Source organism: Syngnathoides biaculeatus, chromosome 5 (assembly GCF_019802595.1).
Source record: "Syngnathoides biaculeatus isolate LvHL_M chromosome 5, ASM1980259v1, whole genome shotgun sequence".
Classification (NCBI taxonomy): domain Eukaryota; kingdom Metazoa; phylum Chordata; class Actinopteri; order Syngnathiformes; family Syngnathidae; genus Syngnathoides; species Syngnathoides biaculeatus.
In genome coordinates, this window is record NC_084644.1 from 34,051,003 (window position 1) to 34,068,834 (window position 17,832).

General features: G+C 44.8%; 1 protein-coding gene across 1 annotated transcript in view; it reads left to right on the forward strand.

Moving 5' to 3' along the window:
- The window catches only part of LOC133500796 (adhesion G protein-coupled receptor B1-like), a 326,242-nt gene that overhangs the window by 162,683 nt on the left and 145,727 nt on the right, over positions 1–17,832 (forward strand). The window contains exons 10-12 of the mRNA XM_061819933.1: positions 305–499; positions 1,842–1,910; positions 11,081–11,189. Coding sequence (XP_061675917.1) covers positions 305–499; positions 1,842–1,910; positions 11,081–11,189 — 373 coding nt within the window. The remainder of the gene's footprint in view (positions 1–304; positions 500–1,841; positions 1,911–11,080; positions 11,190–17,832) is intronic.

Genomic DNA, 17,832 nt, shown 5'->3' on the forward strand with positions numbered 1-17,832 from the left:
CATGTATATCAAGGACAAATGTTTTAAAGTTCTTCCAATATTTTTTGAGCCATCTCCTTTTATCTTTTATTTCAAAGTAATTTTTTTAAGATGTTTTTTTTTACCTCCTAATTAAAAAACGTATCAATGGAAAGAAAAAAGAAAATATATATGAAAACATTCCAATTCAATGTCAGAAATGCAAATATGTTTTAATTTCCATATTTGTCCAATTTCTAATTACCCAATTTCAAATTAACCAAACTCTGTCAGTAATAATTACACTGATGTATGTTAAATCTTACGGTCTGATTCTGTGTGCTAGACTCGAGATCATTTATCTAAAGCGCAGCGAGGCCTCGTGGGGGATGGCATCTCTGAAGTGATGCTGAAACTGAGGGTGACTTCCAGTGACGGCACCAGCTACAGCGGTGATTTGCAAGCTATTTTGGACGTGCTGAACAACATGACTGAAATCTTCAGGAGGGCATACTACAGTCCCACCAGTACAGATATGAGGGTACATTTTTATGAATTAGTTAAGGAAAAGTTGGAAATTAAATGCTTTGCTCCCCCCTTTCAACAGTGGTTCCCAAACTTTTGTTGCAGGAACCCCTTTTGCGGATTAAATTATTTTCAGCCCCCTGATATACACATATGCACATAGTTTCCCTATGAATATGCATGGGCCTATGTTGCCATAATTAATAATCAATTTACAATTGAAAAATTACATTGAAAACAAGAAAATATTTTTTTTCTGCTAAAATTTCGCGTCTTTCATCAATTCATTTAATGTCATTTCGATGGCTGGTGTGGTCTTGTAAAATTAGCTCCATCTGGGAGGTGTAGCTTAGTATGGAAACGTCGTCATGGAGTTGTCAGTTCTCTTGATCGGTTTGCAGCTGTGTGAAGCGGCTAGGATGATAATCACCACCTCCAAATCTCAGATCATGGTCCTCAGTCGGAAAAGGGTGGCATGCCCTCTCCAGGTCGGGGATGAGATCCTGACCCCCAGAATTTCCACTCTATAATACAGCGGAACCTCATTTAATGGACCCTGATTTAACTGATATCAGAAGTAATGCAGTACTGCGAACCCACACGGGTAAAGTATATGCATGAGGCTGCATGCAAATTGGATGGAAATTAGCCATCTGCTTGCTCACTTGCTCGCTGCACTCTTGCAAACGGCAGACCAGCGTGTGAATCCCAGCTGGAAGAGACGTTTTGGATAAACTGAAAAACTTTTGAAAGTTTTTCAAACTTTGCTTTTATTAATTTTTAGTGACAGCACGGTGGATGACTAGTTACCGCATCTGTTTCAGAGTTCTGAGGACCTGGGTTCAAATTAGGCCTCACCTGTGTAGAGTTTGCATTTCTTACTTACTCCGGTTTCCTCACACATCCCGAAAACATGCATGGTAGATTAAGCGAAGCCCCAAGATTGCTCATAGGAGATGCTTTTCTACAGTGTTTTGTTTTTCAGGCCATAAAAAGAATGCAACAATAATTATGAACTGTATGCTTATATTTAGACCATGAAAAAAGTTGGCTGGCTAACAGAAAATTTCAGTCATGTTAAAAAGGGAACAAACAGATGTTAACAACTACCTTTACCTCATTTTTCTACAAACCATTTTTGATGACAATAATGTTATTTCAAAATATACATACAGTAAAACATTTTTCTTGGGATATCAAATTATCAAAACCCTAATCAAATGTACCCATGTTGAATAATATTTAACTCTAAAATACAATATTTTCAAATGTTTGTTCTACTGTTTAGTATACACACTTTGTTTGATTTGTATTTGTCTGTATATATATAAATATACGAAATTTCCCCCCTTTTCTAGAACTTTGTCCAGTCAGTTAGCAATCTGCTCATGGAAGAAAACAGACCACGCTGGGAAGAAGCTCAACTGGTAAAAAGTCATCTTTTTGTAATCACATTTGCCGCGCTTGAAAAATGTCACATTATATTGTGTGCATGTGTGTGCTGGTATAGGCTCAAGCACGCCCGTGACCCTTGTGAGGATAAGGTACAGAAAATGGATGGATGGATGGATGGATGGATGTATAAATTCAAAATCATAATGTCTGCACCATTAGGCGCACCGGATTATAAAGCACAGTCTCAAATACTTTTGCTGTACTGAGCACATACATGAGGTGCAGCGTGCTATAAGACGTTAAAACACATGGTCTACAAAAAAAGGTAACGGGCGCAAAACTGGGTTGAATTGAACTTTATTCTACTATTTAACAGTACACATTAATTTTTAATTCATCCTTTATTTGTATTCTGCTGGCAGTTCCTGTGCCATGATAGTCCTTGCATGGATGGAGAGACGACACCTTTTCATAAAACCAAAGCGCCAAGATGGGCGTCCTTGAAAATGATCGATTTTCATGTCTTGTGTTACTGTCATTAGCTACAGTGACTGGAGGGATGCTTCTCTCTTTTTTTGTTCAACAATCCAATCTTCAAGTTGGTCTGCTAACTGTGATCATCTTGCTTCATTCCCCCTGAAGTTCAGTTCTGTTTCTTAACTGGGCACAGTTAATTTTCTTGATGCCTCCACTTCTGAACCAGAGATTCATGGATGTTGGATTGTTTGTGGTTGCTCTTATATCATTTACATCCGGGTAACTGATAGTCACAGATGTTGTTTTGCAGCATAAAGGAGGAATGGTGGAGGTAACAATACGTACTGTACATGTTACATATATTCTCTCATTGGTTTATTGCTGCCAGCGTAAGTAGACTACATATTACACAATGTTGTATGTTGTTAATGGTGTATCACTGACATTGTTCAACAATCCAATCTTCAAGTTGGTCTGCTAACTGTGATCATCTTGCTTCATTCCCCCTGAAGTTCAGTTCTGTTTCTTAACTGGGCACAGTTAATTTTCTTGATGCCTCCACTTCTGAACCAGAGATTCATGGATGTTGGATTTTTTGTGGTTGCTCTTATATCATTTACATCCAGGTAACTGATAGTCACAGATGTTGTTTTGCAGCATAAAGGAGGAATGGTGGAGGTAACAATACGTACTGTACATGTTACATATATTCTCTCATTGGTTTATTGCTGCCAGCGTAAGTAGACTACATATTACACAATGTTGTATGTTGTTAATGGTGTATCACTGACATTGTAAGTGTAGTTTACATATTATGTGCATGTGTCAGCGGAAAATGGTCAATCAAGCAGAGCACTTACCAAAATCGGACAAAAACATTTTTACAGATTTTGGAACTCATTGCACACATAATGTGTATAGAATTATTCGATGCACTGTCAATTTTTGATAAAATTGAGTCTGCCTTACTGTGTGGATCATATGCTTTTATCATTAAAATATACAAAACTACATCCCTTCAATCTAGTGTCTTGGTATTCATAAAGTCTAGCCTTTTTTCCTGGTTGCACAAAAAGCACATTGTGTGAAGTTATTCTAAATTGCACTCCTATGGGGGACACAAGCCAATGCAATCTGTAGGCCGGTCCCAAGCCCAGAAAAATGCAGAGGGTTGCGTCAGGAAAGGCCTCCGGCGTAAAACTGGGCCAAACAAATATGAGTTCATCTAAAGAATACCATACCAGATTAACAACACCTGCCCACGGCACCGTTGACTTGCAGGGCTTCGGTGAAAATTCAGCTTCAGCAACTGTGGGTCGAAGACAAAGAAGAGGAGGAAACCGAATTCATCGGCAGAAGAAGAGAAATGCATAGAGCTTACAACTGAGTGTAGGGACTTTGAATGTTGTGACTATGGCAGGAAAAGTTCAGGAGTTGGTTGACATGTTGATCAGGAGAAACTTTGATATACTCTGCATCCAAGAGCACAGAAAAGTGGAAAAGGGGTCAGGCTACAAGTTTAGGGGCAGGGTTTAAATAGACCTTTCCGACTGGCGAGCTTCAGCTCCACCCCCCTTAGCTACAGTTGCCATGCCCTGCAAGCTTCCAAAATGGCAACTGAACATAATAGGTTTGAACTGGGTCCTCTTTCTCGTATTCTATATAATATTAATAATGTTTTTTGCCAATTGCGTCAGACTTGTCCAAGAGAGTTCTACAGATAGGTCTCAACTATTCCACGCAAGGATATGTACACGGATTTAAGATTTTGGACGGAGTAGGATGCAATGTCAGAGATACAGCAAAACGTTGGCGATCGATGCAAAAACCTTTGACGCCTCACAAACTTTATATTGAAATCCAACAGAATGAAATAGTGGAATCGTACTGCGCATGTAAAGCAGGATGAGTACTTTTTACTTGGAAAGATCACAAGTAATATCATTGTAGTCTTTATAAGTGAGTGGGTGTATTCATTTGACTTGGCTCGTAATGGAACCCAGTGCTATGTCTTAAAAGTCCAATGTGATACAAATAGGCAAAGAGCTATTTCTCCTGCATGACATCGCACATTTACATATCCCTAACCCGACTCGTCGGCATAAAACATTACACACGTCATTCAGCAAGTCAGTGATACACTAACAAAGTGAAAGTTGGTCTCCTGCAATGTATAAAGGACTGATAATAATGAAATCAAACTCAGAAGATACTTCTCCCTCTCTTACTTTCGAACACACAGCCTTGTGTTTCTTGATATTTTTCACACTGAGTTGTATGTGAGGTCTTCCGCAAGATTTAATCCATCACAGACACTTCGCCAACTGTGTTTTAGGCTGGCCACTACTTTGGGCGGTGCCACCTCTGACACCTGTCACAGCTGTTTCGCATTCGACACTCTGACTAGGCATTTAGGTTTGGAATTTGTCATAGAAATTTGCCAGTTCGATGCGGATGCTTCACTGCATTCTGGAACACTCTGCTACTGTGCGTAAATTAAAGCCATCCTTTGTCACAGTGATTCTCTGCCCTTTAGTTTGACCGCGTCTTGTCACGTTACTTAATTGGCATCACAGTCATCGGAACTCGTTTCATGCTTTTTGGATCTTGCCTAGCCTAGCATTATTGTTTTGGACTGCCTGCTGCTTTTAACCTTTCCTGTAATAAAGTCACTTTGAATATTATTTTGTTGCCTGGAACTTCTGCATTCGGGTCCGCCCCCGTGCCGCGGGATCATGACAGAATGGACTGGCCAGAACAGGACCCAGCAGGGAAGACCCGGCGCCGCCGGGCACGACACTTGTTTGCCGCCCGGCGTTCCCAGGCTGAGGACCAAGCACCCACTATCCGTGTGAACTCCGTCTTATTGTCCTGTCCTACCTTGTCACCTGCACTGCCTGTGTGTCGTGTATCATTACTTCCCGACCACGAGCAGCTCACCACCAAATATCTTGTTGGACTCAGATTTTTCAGATTACGAGAAAGACTTAACTTTATATGACCGGTTGCCTGATTCTGACGCGGACAATGACTATGCTTTTCCTTTCCCGATGATCAGTCCCAGTCAGTTTCTTGTGTCTCCCCGTGCTTCCAGCCCCCGAGTGCCTTTGCCCTGTGCGTCCCAAGACCTCTTCCTCTAATCCTTTCCGGGGGACCGGTTTTGGCCATCAATCCTGGCCTTCCGCATGGCAGCCAGAGGAGGGCCCAGAGACGCCCAAGTGTGCCGCCTTGTGCCTGCTCCCATCTGGTTCCTGCTATGCCCCTGGTGCTTGGCATCCTGGCCGACCTCTTAACCTGCTCGGCCAGATGCCTCACTTTTGGTGGCCTGGACCGACTCCCGGCCATCTGACAAACACGCCACAGCTTGACCGATACCAGGCCGCCCGATGACCACACCTCGATGGCTACTGATCATAGGGTTAGGCCGCCCGATGACCAAGTCTTGATGGTAACCGATTCCCGGCCACCTTCCACCACTGTTTTGGTGGCGACCAACTCCCGGCCGCCTGATGATGACACCTTGATGGCGACCTGTTTCGACAGAGACCAATTCCTGGCCGCCTCATTACCACGCCTCAGCGGTGACTAATCCACAGCCGCCTCACGACCATGCCTTGGCAGTGACCGATCCCCGGCTGCCCGATGACGACACCTCGATGGCGACTGATGCTCGGCCACCTGATGACCACGTCTCAAATGGCGATTCACTGCCGTCTCACGTCCACATCTCAACCACCCGCGGTGGCCACTGGCTCACGACCACGTCCTGGAGGTCTTCATCTGGAGCCATCACCTGCTCCCGTCTGGTTCCAGCTATGCCTTTGGGCTCCTCCTCGAGGATGTGCACGAGAGTCGCCCCATGGGGACCCTGATGGTTGGCATCCTGGCCAACCTCTTAACCTGCTCGGCCAGATCCCGACAAACTGTTTTTTTTTTTTTTTTTTTTTTTTTAAGAACAAAAGCAATTTTAAGAGCTGTGGGAGCGAGAGGAATACAGTTGATAATCCATACAATGAAGTTATGGGAAAGATCTGAGAGCAGCCGTATGATTTCATGCCCAGAAAGAGTACCACAAATGCATTATTTGCCTTGACAGAGAATGTCAGAAGGATCTGCATTGTGTCTTTTCGGACCTAGAGATAGCCTATGACAGAGTCGTTCAAGACACAAGAGAACAACTGTGGTACTGCGTCCGTCAGTCGTGTTTGATGGAGAAAATATGTTAAAAGAGTACAGGACATGTATGAGGGCAGCAGAACAGTGGTGAAGTGTGCCGTAGGTGGGACAGAATAATTTATAGTGGAGGCGTGACTGCATTGGGGATCAGCTCTGAACTCCTTCCAGTTTGCTGTGGTAATGGATGGGCTGACAGAGATAAGGTTAGACTGGAATCCCCTTGGACCATGATGTTTGCAGATATAATCGTGATCTCCAGTGAAAGCAGGGAAGAGGTGGAGGGACAATTAGAAAGATGGAGGTATGCACTGGAAAAGAGAGGAATGAAGTAATGAATTAAAACAATATATGTGCGTGAATGAGAGGGGTGAGGGAGAAGAGTGAGGATCCAGGGAGGAGAGATAGCGAGGGTGGATGACTTAAAATACTTGGGGTCAACAATCCAGAGCAATGGTGAGTGTGGTAAGGAAGTGAAGAAATGGATCCAAGCAGGTTGGAACAGCTGGTGGAAGGTGTCTGGTGTGTTATGTGACAGAAATGTCTCTGCTAGGATGAAGGGCAAAGTTTATGAAATGGTGGTGAGGCCAGCCATTATGTATGAATTAGAGACGGTGGTGCTGAAGAGACAACAAGAAGCAGAACTGCAGGTGGCAGAATTGAAGATGTTGAGGTTCTCGGAGTGAGCAGGGTGGATAGGATAAGAAATAAGATCATTAGAGGGACAGCCAAAGTTGGATGTTTTGGAGACAAGCTTCAAGAGAGCAGACTTTGATGGTTTGGACTTGTCCAGAGGCAAGCGAGTGAGTATATTGGTGGAAGGGTGCTGAGGAATGGGCTGCCAGGCAAAAGAATAAGAGGAAGACCAAAGAGAAGGTTGATGGATGTTGTGAGGGAGGACATGAGGTAGTTGGTGTTAGAGAGGAAGATACAGGAGATAGGCTTAGATGGAAAAAGATGACACGCTGTGGTGACCCCTAATGGGACAAGCCGAAATGAAGGGAAGAAAAAGTGTTAAGCTATTCTACAATTAGATCAAGGAAATGACGAGAGTGTCCACGACTAACACATCACTACGCTGATATTATCATTTTATGCAAAATCAGAGCTATATAACCAATAAAAACTGAAATAATGGGTGAGTATGTGGTGATTTTGAAGAACAGTGGCTCTCTTTTGAGCCCTTCCTGGAGGACCGACCTTCTCATATTATTTCCAAGGAAGAGCCCTACACTTTTCTTAGAATAAACTCGTTTTGGCCGCTTGCATCAGCAATCTTTTTATTTTTGTCATGACCCACAGCTCGTAACCATTCTTTAGTGTAAGGATGTGGATCAACCGGTAAATCAAGAGGTTTGCCTTTCTGCAAGACTCCTTCCCCTCCATGACAGACCAGGATAGAGTCTGCATCACCGCAATACTGCACCAATATTCCTTTTGATCTCCCACTCCATTCTTCACCCACTCAAGAAAGAGAACTGAAGAAATTTCATTTCTTTCACTTGTAGCAGGATTGCATTCCTTCCCTGAAGAGGGCACTCTATCCTTTTCCAATTGAGGGCCACGGCCTGAAGGTGGTGATTTTTAGCCTGGTTCACAATCGGCTGTGAACCATCACAACTACAGTTAAAAATTGTGGCTTGATCGAGAAAACAGAACCACATGATCTGTGAAAACTGGGGATGCAATACAAAGACAATCAAACTGTACACTTTCAACACCTTCTCCACCACCTTATTAACTGAATAGGTGATAAAAGCTATCCTTAGCAGAGTCCAACTCTCACTGGAAATAACTCTAACTTCCTGCAGGCAAAGCAGACCAAACTCCGACATCAGTCATACATAGACCGAACAGGTTCAAACACGAGGGCTGGTGCCCCATACACCCACAGCACATGTAGATTGGTCAGGCAAACTCCCATGCACCCTTCATAACCTTGTTGTTCCAATGCTAGGACAAAAACCACATTCCACCTCTTGAATCTGGAGTGGACTTTTCGATGGACCCTCCTCTTTTGCAACCCTAACTATACCTTACTAAGGATACTGAGTGTGATCCCCTTTAGCTGCTACACAACTTTTGATCCCCCTTTTAAAAGGCATCCTAAACAGAGGCCCAGGCCACCTCATCTGGCTTTACACAATGCAGAGGACCAGTGGCTCTAGTCTGAGCCCTTCCTGGATGGATGAGCTTTCACAATATCTCTAAGGGAGAGCCTGAACACCCAGCAGATGAAACTCATTTTGGCCGCTTGTATCCACGATCTTTTTCTTTTGATCACAACCCATAGCTTATGACCATAGATGAGTGTCGGGTCGTAGATCAACTAGTAAATAGAAAACTTTGCCTTTTGGCTTTGATCCTTCTTCATCACAACACACTGATACAAAGTCAGCGTCCAGGCTGTGCCTAGAAATTCTGTCCATATAAGTTGTGAACACAATCAGTGATGGAGGCCAGCCTTAGTGGAGTCCAACCCTCTCCATAAATGAATCTGATTTACTCCCTGCATGCAGACTGGTTGAGCGAATTCCAATGCACCCCTGAGAACCCAGCTGAGGGTGAAGCCGCAGCCAGAACTAAAACCACATTGCTCCCCCTGAATCTGAGATTTGACTCCCCAACAGACCCTTCTATCCAGCAACCCTTAAAAGTGTGATGCCTGGGTAGTTGGATTACACCCTTTGGTCCCCTTCTTAAAAATCTCAATACCAGAGATCCAAGATCCCACCTCAGAGACCCCAGACTCTGCTTCCTCATGGGAAAGAACGTCTTTGGACTTGAGGAAGTTTGTGAAGTATTCTCTCCACCACCTCACAGTGTCTTAAGTCGAGGTAAGCAATTTCCAATCCTCACTATATACAGTGTTGATGGTGTACTGCTCCCCCCTCCTGAGATTGAGGATGGTGGACGTGAATTTCCTTGAAGTCATAGGAAAGTCTTTGTCTTCTGGCTCAACGAACTGCTCCAACGCCTGAGTTTTTGCCTCAGCGACCGCCAAATCTGCATTCCGCTTGGCCAGCTGGTACCCATCAGCTGCCTCAGGAGTTCCACAGGTCAAAAAGACCAGATAGGACTCCTCCTTCAGTGTAACAGCCTCCCTCACCACTAGTGTCCACCAACAGGGATTGCCACCAAGAGGGCCAAAGTGTCGTTCAACCGCCTCGACAGAGGGGTGCAACATGGTCCCTTCGGCCTCAATGTCATCCATTTCACGCAAAAGGTTGGTGAAGTTCTGCAGCACGTAGGAGATGAAACTTCTTCTGACACGGGATCTGCCAGCCATTCCCAGCAGACCCTGACAATACGTTTGGGCCTGCCATGTCAGACTGGCATCTTCCCACACCATCGGAACTAGGTCACCACTAGGTGGTAATCAGTTGACAGTTCCACCCCTCTCTTCACCTGAGCAGCCAAAAGATGGAGTCCCCATAAGGAGCACTCTCCAGCACCTCTTCCAAGGACTCCAAAATGGGTGGGTACTCTGAAGTGCTGTTTGGTGCTTGGGCACAGACAACCATCAGGACCCATCCACTAGCAGATGCCCACTTGTCCGGGAGGGTGAAACCCAACATGTAAGTGCCCAGCTGGGGGGCAATAAGAATACCTACACCTGCTCGATACCTCTCACCATGTGCAACTGCAGAGTGGAAAAGACTCCAACCCCTCTCAAGGGGACTGGTACTAGAGACCAAGCCATGAGTGAAGACGAACACAACTATATCTATTCGGAACATCTCAACTTCACACACCAGCTCAGGCTCCTTCTCTGACAGAGAGGTGACACTTGACGTCCTTAAGAGCCAGGTTTTGTAGTCAAGATTTGGATTGCCAAGGTCCCCGCCTTTGGGCACTGCTCAGCTCACACTGCACCCAACTGCTGTAACCCCTCCCACAGGTGGTCACGCCATCGAAAGTGGCACCCATGTTACACTTACAGGCTGTGCCCAGCCACCAGGTGCATGCCTTCGAGCCCCGGCTCCAGGCTTGGCTTCAGAGAGGAGCCCAGGTGATGATTTTCTGTGCAATAGAAACCCATGTATTGTTCTTAAGTGTTTTTGGAGCAGCAGATTTTCAAGCCCCAGACAACTTAGCTCCTAGGATCATTGGGACACTCGAACCCCTCCACCATGATTAAGTGACAACTCAAGGAAAGGAATTAATAAATATGAATACACATTTTAGTTTTTGTTAATTTATTTAAAAGAGGGGAAACTTGAAAAATAGGAGGGGATCAAATATTTAGTTTGTCACATTGTGACACATGTTGCACACACAACATTGTCTACTCATAATTGATGATAAGTGCTTTGAAACTATAGGTCCATGGTTAAAAACTTGCTGAGGACAAAAAATTAATTTTATGACCCTTCATGTTTGTGATATGGCTCTCTGAATGTGTGTGTGGTTAAAAAATACACAACAATGTATAAGTTGACTGTGCAGTCAGAGTTTATAATGCGTATTAAAAATGGATGGATGAATTAATTAATAAACAACTTGTTTTGATTAAAACAACCATTACGTTACATTACATTGTCTCCCACAGCTGGGCTGTAACATCAAAGAGCTGTTCCGCCTGATTGAGGACTTTGTGGATGTCATTGGTCTGAAAATGAAAGACTTTCAAGACATGTATGAAGTGACTGATAATCTAGGTAAGTCATGACAATATTCATGTACATTGTCAGTCTGTTTCTTGGGTGATGGTTTATCAAGCAATATAAAAAGATGAGCAAAAGTTTACCCAGTGGTAGCACATCCGCTTGAGCTTCTTAAATTCCACAATAGAGCGATCAAGTATTTTAAACTAATACAGTTGTAAAACAGTAAATCCAATTAACAATGTAGTTTATGTGTTTGGGGTGTGTGCGTGCATGTCTGTGTGTGCATAAGTGCACTGCATAAGTACCTGGGTTCAAAACTACCCCCCTCCTGTGTGGAGTTTGCATATTCTCCCCGTGCTTGCAAGTGTTTTTTTCCAGGTATTCCAGTTTCCTCACACATTCCAAAAACATGTATGGTAGGTTAATTGATGAATCTAATCCCTCCGATGTTGTGAATGTAAGTGCAAATGGTTGTTTACATGTGCTTTGCGATTGATTGGTGACCAGTTCTGGGTGTCCCTTGCCTCTTGCCCAAAGTCAACTGATATACTATTGGCGGCGTTCCCGTGATGTAAAAACTGATATTTTTGCATTGCATTTACAGTTGATCAGAAATGTCACCTGAGCCCATGACTATATACAGTGCCATGAAGAAGTATTCGCCTCCTTCCTCATTGTGTTTTTTTTTGTTCATAATCTCTCACGATTTCAAAGCATCAAACCAATTTTAATATCACTCGTAGCCAACCGAAACAAATACAAAATGCAGTTTCGAAATGACTATTCAATTTATTAAAGCAAAATCAAAATCCAAACCTTTCTGTCCCTATGTGAAAAGGTAATAGCCCCCCTTAACCCCATAGAGGGTTGTTCCACCCTTGGCAGCATTAACTGAAATCAAGCGATATTTGGTCATGTCTATCACATCACCCTGGGGAATTTTGTCCCAGTCTTCAGAATAAGAATCTTCTTTGCAGAATTGGAAGGTATTCTAGCATGAACTGCCGATTTAAGGTCACACCACAGAATCTCAATTGGATTTAAATCCGGACTTTGACTTGGGCACTCCAAAACCTTAGTTTTGTTTTTTGAGCCAATCAGAGGTGGACTTTGTCATGTGTTTTGGATCATTATCCTGGTGCATGGTCCAAGAACAGTTGAGTTTGATGGCACATCCTGGCCACAAGCTCTTTCAGCTCCTTCCGTCGGGAAAACGCTACAGATCAGTGTAAGTCACAAATAACAGGCATTCGAACAGTTTTTTTCCCTCTGGCAATTAAGTCATTAAATTCTTGATCGACGAACCAACTATTTTTCTACCTTGTGCCATGTTAGAACACTCTCTCACATCCTGCTGGTCCAATCAGTATTGGTATTTATTTATTTTCAATATTTTGTAGACTGCACGATTCATCATTTTAAACTACTCCCTTTGCACAATTAACATTGTTAACAACTTATCTATACAGATTTTACATCGTCCACGTCTTATCAGGAATAGTTCCTATAAACAGAAATGTCTCCTGTTGTCATACGACATACAACATTATATACGAGCTAGGGAGCCCACTAGACTCGCCGTGGATTGTTTTGAGGCCAACGAAGCGGCTCAGATAGAGGAGGGTAAGGAAGCAGAAGCGGTGTCGTTGGTCCAGCTGCCTGCTTAGGCTAAACAACAACCCACACAGACCTTTCCTAGCCTGTAATCCAGCAACGCTAGATCCATCACCATCAAAATGGACGAGTGGTAGTAACAACTGGCAGATAATCACTGTGTTCATGATTGCTGGGTTCTCATGAATAAGGAGACCTGGTTTCAAACCGGACATTGCCGATGCTAGTGTGCAACCACTGGGATAGGACTGAAAATTACCATAAAAGCAGAGGTGGGGGGCTCTGTGTATACATGCAAGACGACTGGTCCAAAAACCGTTTTAGGTCCCGAGGGTGCTAACTGTTACCATCGTCACGGTTGCTTACGTTCCACCGTATGTTAATATGAAAGCTGCTCTCTCTCTAATGCTGAACATCATCAGTGAACAGCAGTGGGTCCACCTGAAGGCATTAACATTACAGCTGGGGACTTTAACAAGAGCAATCTAAAGACTGTACACCCGAAAGTTCCACCAGCATGTTAAATGTCCAACAAGGAGTGGAAACACTTTAGACCATGTGTACTCCAACATTAAGCATGACTAAGAAACCACAACCCTCCCCCATCTTGGTGAGTCAGACCACATCTCCCTGCTCCTCATTCCTTCATACAGCCCCCTCAGATGGAAATCCAGGCCCACGACTTTTAGCAGTGTTAATACCTGGCCAGAGAGTGCACTCAGTGAATTTTAGGACTGCTTGCAACAAACAGACGGGAACCTTTTTGTACACCAGGACCTGGACAGATATACAGGAGCTGTACTGGACTACATCAAATTCTATATGAAAACTATGTGTGTGAGGAAAAGTATCAGGGTTTTTCCAAATCAGAAACCCGGGATAACCAGCCAGGTCCGTTTACTCCTCAGGGCCTGTGACACTGCCTTCAGTTTAAGTGACAGAGCTCTTAAGTGTACTTCTCAAGCTGACCTAAAAAAAAATACACATAAAAAGGAGTACAAGCGGAGGATAGAGTCCCATTTTACCAGCAACAGACCTCAGGAGCTGAGACAGGGTCTAGAGAGCTTCATAAACATAGAAGCTGTGATGTGACACTAGGAGAAGCAACAGAGTCGATGACAGAGGAGCTCAACATCTTTGTTGCTTACTTTGAATCATCTTGGTGACACTCAGCTGCTTCAGTACTACCAGGCACCAGTAACTCTCCACTTATTGGACAGGAGCACGATCTGAGGCATGTCCTCCTGGCCGTGAACCCTAGGAAGACTGCTGGCCCAGACAGGACCGGGACAGGTGCTCAGAGCATGTATCCACCAGCTGTCCACCATCTCACTCTCACCTCTCACTGGCCCAAGCAGTCACCCTCACTTGTTTGAAATCTACCCTGTCACCCTTACAATTCACTTATGCCTCAATTACATCAAAGACTGACTCTTTTGCTGGTGGACTCATGTCTGAGATAGGTTCTAAATGTTAAAAGCTGGACCATTGCCTAACGTACAGCCAGTTCTGACGCCTGAACAGATTGGTGTTGCTAAAGGGACCAAACTCAACTTGGATCAGTCACTGAACCTGGACAGAGTCAATCTCTTGGCGGTCCTCAGGTACTCAAAGTTCTTATGATCAGTAAGGACCAGGAATGGCACTTGCAATCCCTCCAGCCAGTGCCTCCACTCTTCTAGCACCGTTTTGACTGTATAATTCACGATCGCACACGTCATAGTTCTGTTCTGCCCAAGTCAGTCTCTTAGATAAGAAGGCGCACGGGTGAAGTCTCCCATCCCTCGCACACCTCTGGGAGAATAATGCTCCCATTCCTGAGTCCGATGCATCCACTTCCACCAGAAACTGCCTCTCAGGATCTGGCATGATGAGGACTGGAGCTGTGGTGAAATTTGACCCAAGTCTGTCGAAGGCCTCCTGGCAGATCACATCCCTCTCGAATGAGTTGCGGGTTGAAGTTAGGGCGTGCAAGGGGGCAGCTATGGAACTGAAGTTCCTGATGAACTTGTGGTAGAAATTAGCGAATCCAATGAACATCTGCACCTCCCTGCGATTGGTGGGAGTGGGCCATTGGAGAACAGAGTCGACCTTACTGGGAACCATGCAAATATTTCCCTCAGCCAAGATGAATCCCAGGAATGTGAAACTCGTACTTCTCCATCTTGACATATAGGATATGTTGTAGTAGCTGCTGCAGCACCTTCCTGATGTGCTCGATGTGGGAAGCTTCGTCTGAAGAAAAGATCAAAATGTCGTTGAGGTAGACGAACACATTCTTGTTAAGTCTTTCCCGTAGCACATCATTTATAGAATTCTGAAAAATTGCTGGCGCATTAGTCAGGCCAAACAGCATCACCAGGTACTCGTAGTGGCTTGTTGGTGTATTAAAGGCAATCTTCCACTCGTCCCCCTCTCTGATACGTACCAGATGGTATTCATTTCATAGATCCAACTTGGTGAAGATCCGGGATCCTTGTAGCAACTCGAGTGCGGTGGCGATTAGGGGAAGAGGGTTCCTGTTCTTGATGGTGATGTCGTTAAGTCCCAGATAATCAATACAGGGCCGTAACTGGGTGTCCTTCTTCCTGACGAAAAAAAATCCCGCTCCAGCAGGCGAGAATGATGGTCGGATGAGACCCGCCGCCATCAACTCCTCAACATACTTCTTAATAGCTTGGTGCTCCGGTCCTGTCAACGAGAAGAGCCTTCTTCGAGGGCGTGAGGTACCAGGCAACAACTCAATAGTGCAATCGTACGGGTGATGCGGCGGAAGGGACTTGGCCTTTGCCTCCGAAAATACTTCCTTAAGATCCCAATAACAAGATGGAACTGCTGATAGTTCTGGCACGAACTTTGACTCCTGTAAGTCTACCTGGGCGATCTGCAAGTTCTTCTCTTTAAAAGCCCCGAGACACGTCTTACTATATTCGGCGCCCCATGCTCTCATTTGACCGGTGGTCCAGTCTATGTGTGGGTTGTGTTTCTTAAGCCAGGGGCTGCCCAGGATGACATCACTGCTCCGGGAGTTAAATCCGTGTAAGCTTACCTTCTCGTTGTGTGTGTCCGGAAATATCATCCTCAGAGATTGCATACGGTGTGTTACTCGGCATAAGAATTTGACATTGGCCGCGTACACGTTATGGAACCGTTGCGTCTGAAAGGTCACTGCGCTTAAAACCTCGACTACCGAGGGATCAATCAGATTGGTGTCCAATCCGAGTCAATAAAGGCTGTAGCTGAACAGGTATGACCCCTGTGTTCAAGGTGACCTGAAGCAGTGCTCAATTGGATACCGCCGCAGTGTAATTCACACTCACCGGAGTCGTAATCTTGAGGGCGGCATGCTTGGGCCTGACCGGACAGTGAGCTATTAGGTGGCCCAGTCATCAACAGTAAAAGCATCGGCCCTCTCGCCTGCGTTGCAGTCGTTCCTCTGACTGGCCATCGAGCCCCTCAACCTGCATAGGCTCCATCACGGTTATGGTCTTCGCCAGAAGAGGAACCGGTTGACCGGACGGGCCCTGCTCTCCCTCTAGTAGCGAGTCCACCTGTCCTTGGATTGCTAGCCTCTGGTCGGTCCTGAGAGATAGGGCAATGAGGGAATTCGACTCCACTCTGTTGCAGCCCACGCCTCTGCTTTCCCTGTCAGGCGGGATATGACGAAGACAATCTGTGTGCGGTCCTTCGGAAAGGCAGAAACCTGCAGCTTGAAGTGGAGGTCACCTGAGCAAGGAAGGGCTTGACGTTCCCAGTGTCTCAGGAAAAGCATTCGGGCTAGGAGAGAGGCATGCACCCGAACCGCTGAAACTCCGCGACTGGTGTGGTGGCAGGAGGGACCTGGATGGGGTAGAAACTGTGGCGGGCGCCATCAAAGTGATGTTAGCGGCACTAGCCTGAGATGCTCGCCATGTCTCTAATCGGGCACAGATCTTGAGAAGTATTTGGTTGGTAACCTGAAGAGCAGTCTCCTGCTCGACCAGGCGCCTGCTCTGGATCTGTAGAGAGCGGCGGATGGCTGCTGAGTCGGCTGAGTCAATGTCATGGCCTGATCATTCTGTCAAAACCAGAACTCTATTGTGGACCCAAATGCACGACTCGGTAAGCAGGAAGGCAGTTAAAGGAAGGTGTTTATTCATTCCAAGGTTGTAAGGTGGGAGGTTAGTCAGAGAGAGCAGCAGTATCAAGGACGTTAAGCTTACTGGATTGGTCGGAGGACAGGCAGAGGTCAATTGTCGGGACCGGGATTCAGGATCAGGAACAAGGAAGTGGTGGAATGGCATGGATGGCAACGATCTGGCAAAGCCAGACCGTCCGGTGGGTCCTATAAGTACTGGGGTTCATTATCGCAGATGAGGCACAGGTGTGCGCCTCCTAATCACCGCAGGTGTGTAGGGGACCTGCACCACCAGGGCCAGGACCAGCAGGACCACGACAGGAGCTGTTTTTAAAAGACAAGTTGCAAAGGTATGTTTATTATCTTTTATTTCCTGAAAACTTCAAACACTATTGACATGGTTGAATAAAAGCAGCATATGTCGTTGGCGAAAAATGTTTTATTACAGCAAATCGTTTGACCATTCTCATCTAGAAAAACAGGATATTGCAGACAAACCTTTTATTGTTTAACAATTTAATCACAGCTATGCAAAATTTAAACAAAAAAATGCCAGTGACTCCACCCCAAACAAACAGTATCACAAGGAAGTATAGCTGGCTCTTGACAAGTGCAGGTAAGCTTATGTTCTGATGTGTGCAGGGTTTTTAATTTCAATAAAATAGCACATAGTATTAAGACAAGCAGTATTACATACTAGTCACTCACAGAATAGTTTATAACTGCTAACTAAAGTAAATTGTCTTACTCGCAAATTTGATTGTATACTTCCTTGCGAAACTTGGATGATGAGTAAGCAAAAACTGTAACAGTTACCAGCATCATGTTGATTTATGGAGGAGAAAACAGTATTTGTCAGACTTTGAATGAGATCAGTGAATTAAACTCTTTCCTTTGTTACCACATTGTTATATGAAGATTTTATCAACACATGCTGCTTTAAAATCTTATCCAAAGTATGTA